The following is a 4,345-nucleotide window of genomic DNA, read 5'->3' as shown; positions in this document are numbered from 1 at the left end:
TTTGACCTTTAAATCCCATTTTAATCACATTTGCTAGTTTTGTTTTTAATTGTCTACATTTCCTCCTCATCAGTGACTCCATCTCCCCCGTTCCTGCATCCAGTTCTCCAGATTATGGGGGCCTTTCCACCTTATTTTTTCTTCATGGAATCCTATACAGTCTGTCTCTCCTTTTACAGTCAACTTTACTGCCAGCTTTCACCCTGTGCTTCTTTTGCACACCTGATGTCCAAAACCTCAACCTCAATGCATCCAAGTACTCTTGGCTATCTCACACCCCAGCTTGGCTGTCACTCACCTGGGTATTGCGATGTTCCTCCAACAACGTGCCTTCTATCCTCAACTGAATCAACAATGCTCTGCTGACTCACATTAAGTTGTCTCCTACTATTTAGATCTTGCTGATTCCCTCAGTGGCTATTTTAGCCGTTTGATTATTTTCTGAAAAACATTATGCAACTCCCATCTGCCTTTGACCTATGCAGCAGAGGACATCACCTTTCTTCCTCTAGACTTGCAATAGTATTGGAAAATTATTTCCTTAAGTTAACACAATACGGCATTGAAAGTGCTGAGCAAGCTGCGCAACTGCGAAGCTGTGATCATTTCTATCAAAGTCAGAAGAAAAAGAAATGACCTCAATACGCTCATAGGTCAGCGCTTTAGTGGGAATCCTAACCAGGGCAGTACGACTAGAAATAGATAGAAGAGATAAGAATTGAGTGGCAGGGGTGGTAATTCATTCCTGTAATCTCAGAGCTCTGCAAGGCTGAGGCAGAAGGATCACAACAAGGTTCAAGCCCAACTTGGGGAAAAGGGTTGAAGATGTCACTTAATGCGGAAACCTAATTTGATCCCCAGTATTGAAATGACAGAGAGAGAGAGAGAGAGAGAGAGAGAGAGAGAGAGAGAGAGAGAGAGAACTGGATGCTAGTAGCAATACTATTTCTACATATGGAAGACATGGTATTTTGAGGAATACAGGAGAAATGTAAAATGCATTTAGTAAGTAACAACCCATGGGCAAATAAAACTTTATTTTAATCTGAACTGAACCCTGTGATGATTTTAGCTATGGTGAAAATTGTGCCAAAATATATGGCAATCATACAGGAAACGTTATACTAAACAGTGCGCATCAGCAAGTTAATTACAGTAAACTTTCATACTTTGAAGAAGCATTTAATCAAGTTATCACATTTGTTTTCTAATGTGCAGAGAAATTTTAATGGCCTGCTAATAGGGACTGCTTTTTTCACTTTTTACCTTGGAGAAATTAAACCAAATAAATATCTTGTCAAAAGTATTATCTTAAAAATATTCCACTATCGTATAACACCCTGAATAGATTTTCTGATCATCTGAATTTTTTCAACATAAACCTTTGGAGTTCTTCAAATATCATAAGAAGTGTTTCATTTTATTAGTTAAAATAGTGATTCGTAAGATAGAATTCACAATTTTAGTACCACCAACTATGAATATAAGCTCAAGACTGTGTTTTTTGTGGCTTACTTTTATTTTTAATTAATTAAATTATTTGTGCACTTTAGATATACCTAATGATTTCAGTACAGAAAATATGTACTTATTTATAATATATCTTATTCCCTTTTTTTTTCCATTCCCCTCTTCTGCTTCAACCCCTCTTCTCTTATTTACAAAAGGGTTGGTTCCCTTTTTCCCTTCATTTCTTGTCTATTTCTATTTTTTAATTTTTTAATTTAGTTTTTGGCAGAACTGGGGATTGAACTCAGGCCCTTGTGCTTGCCAAGAAAGCGCTTATTCTACTGAGCCATCTCCCCAGGCTACTTATTTCTTTTCCCTTCCTTTTTTTTCTCCTCCTTCCTCCCCAGTTCCCCTTCCCATTCGAACATTTTCTTCCTATTTCACAATATCTGTTATATATTTTAAACCTTATTTACATTTTTGGTTTCTCACACCAGACAATGTGATACTTAAACATGTGTGTTCAATTTATTTCACTTAAGAGTACGGTCTCAATGTATAGCCATTTACCTAGAAATATCTCCTTTAGCCTTATTTATGGCTGAGTAGTACTTCACAGTAAAAACAATCACCAACAGAATAAAGAGATAACCCACAGAGTAGAAAAAAAACTGGCATCTGTTTCTCAAAGGACTAGAATCTAGAGTATAGAAGGAAATTAAAACAATTTGAACCACATTTAAAGACCAGTTCCAAAATGACCATTTGAAATGAACCCACACTTTTTAAGTAAAAAAATACAAACAGAAAATAAATATATGGAAAAATGTTCCACATCACAGATCATTTGAGAGATGCAAATTATAGCAATACTGAGATTTCATCTCTTTCCAGGAAGAATGGGTAATATCAAGAAATCAGCCAATAACATGGCTGTAGGGGTTGTGTGGATAAAGGAACCTTTATCCACTGTCTGGAGTATAGACTGCTACAACCACTGTGGGAAGCCATGTGGAAATTACTCGATATCTAACACTAGGGGCTGGGGAGATAGATCGGCTGTCTAAGTGCCTGCCTGGCAGGGCTGCTGGGTGTACCACGCAGGCCCCAAAACCAAGGGTGTTGGTGCCCACTTGTAATCCCTTCACTGGGGAGGCTGAGACAGGAGGATCTCTATTAGTCTGAACTGCATAGCAAGATCTGGTATCCAATCAATCAATTAATCAATCAATGAACAAACCATTAAAACTAGAGGTGCCTTTTGATCCAGATATTGTCCTTGGTGCATTTCCCCCCCAAATTAAAAGCATCATACTACAGTGATATATGTGGATTCATTTTATAGCAGCATAGTTTGTAACAGCTCAATCTTGAAAATAGCCCAAATAACTATCTACTGATGAATGGGTAAAGAAAATATGCACATTATTTTAGGTTTTATGTTTCAATGAAATTAAATTCTTCACAAGAGCCAAACAATACTAATGAATTATTGTGCTTTTATTTACATTGTCTGAGTTGTGACTATCCATTTATCTTGTATTACAATTGAAAAGTGGTATTTGAAATTTATATCATTTTTAGTGTACATTTAAAGAATTGTATATTAGGTAAAATAATTTCACCTAAAACATGAAACTGAAAGAATCTTAACAGTTTATTAATTAATTAACTAATTAATATTAATTAATACCCTTTCCTCTAAAAGACATATTATAAGGCTAGCTTTTACTTTAATGTTGATACATTTGAGTGGAAACAACTGTGATTGTCATTCCTGCCTCTAATAGTTTGCTAGTATAATTATTTTCAATTTAAATCAGGTAATTGATAATTAAATTTTTTTTAGGTATAGCTTACTTGAATGGAATGTGTAGTGAGAAGAGAAAATGTATTATTGCTGAAGACAATGGCCTGAATCTTGCCTTTACAATTGCTCATGAAATGGGCCACAAGTAAGTAAAAGTCATCGCTATTTCTTAGTGTATGAATTTTTAATGTGAGATATTGAAATACATACATGCCTCTTGAATATTTCTTTGGCACTCTTTTTTTTGTACTGGGAATCAAACTTAGTACCTTGTGCTTGCCAGGGAGGCACTGGGCCTCTGAGTTTTCTCCTTGGCAAAGTTAGTTTTCTTAAAGCTTAAAGAAACAAAAGAAGATAAAGAAGATTCTGTAGAGTGGCTTTTGCAAGTTGCAGCTATTATGACATATTGAATGCAATCCTGCAACATTGTAGTCCACGGGCAATCATTGCACAGTACACACATAACTGAAACACTGCCTTGAACTTGGTGCAGTATTAGTAAGCCCATATGTATTAAAGGTAGTGCCTCTAACACACCTGCATGGGTAGGCGTGTTGTAATAAAAAATAAATGAAGTATGTAATAATTATATAAGGTTCATAATAGAGCCAATTATCAATCCTTTACATAGACTATTTCTTCTTGTACAAAAAAACAAATATGTAGTTACTATCACAATTGTCATTTTACCAAAAATGTTAACAATAACAATAAGAGCAATCGCAGTACAAGTATAACTCATTTGTATGTCCTCATAATAATCTTGTGAGTGTGATAGTAGTGACCTATTTTCCTGGAAGGAAAACAAATATGGAGAAGTTCATTTACCTTTCCAAAGGGATAAAAAAAAAAGTAAATGCTGGAGCAAAGATTTGAACTCAAAACATTGAATTCAGCTCACACTGTTGTGATTTTAAGATTAAGTTACATGCTATCCTTGGCCTTTGATTTTTCATCAATAAGTTGGGATTAATCAAGGGCTGATTAGGAGTTAGAGTGCGTGTTTAAATTTTAAAAATTTGTAACAGTAAAAGACATTATTGCTATTAATCCCCCTCAAAATACTCCGCTGAGAGCATATTTATC

General features: G+C 35.2%; 1 protein-coding gene across 1 annotated transcript in view; it reads left to right on the top strand.

The window, feature by feature from the left end:
• Positions 1 to 4,345, top strand: part of Adamts19 (ADAM metallopeptidase with thrombospondin type 1 motif 19) — a 319,655-nt gene that overhangs the window by 150,167 nt on the left and 165,143 nt on the right. The window contains exon 8 of the mRNA XM_023715358.1: positions 3,299 to 3,404. Within this exon, the coding sequence (XP_023571126.1) occupies positions 3,299 to 3,404 (106 nt within the window). The remainder of the gene's footprint in view (positions 1 to 3,298; positions 3,405 to 4,345) is intronic.

Source organism: Octodon degus, unplaced genomic scaffold (assembly GCF_000260255.1).
Source record: "Octodon degus isolate 3935 unplaced genomic scaffold, OctDeg1.0 scaffold00040, whole genome shotgun sequence".
Taxonomy (NCBI): Eukaryota; Metazoa; Chordata; class Mammalia; order Rodentia; family Octodontidae; genus Octodon; species Octodon degus.
This window is presented reverse-complemented; position numbering and strand designations above follow the sequence as displayed.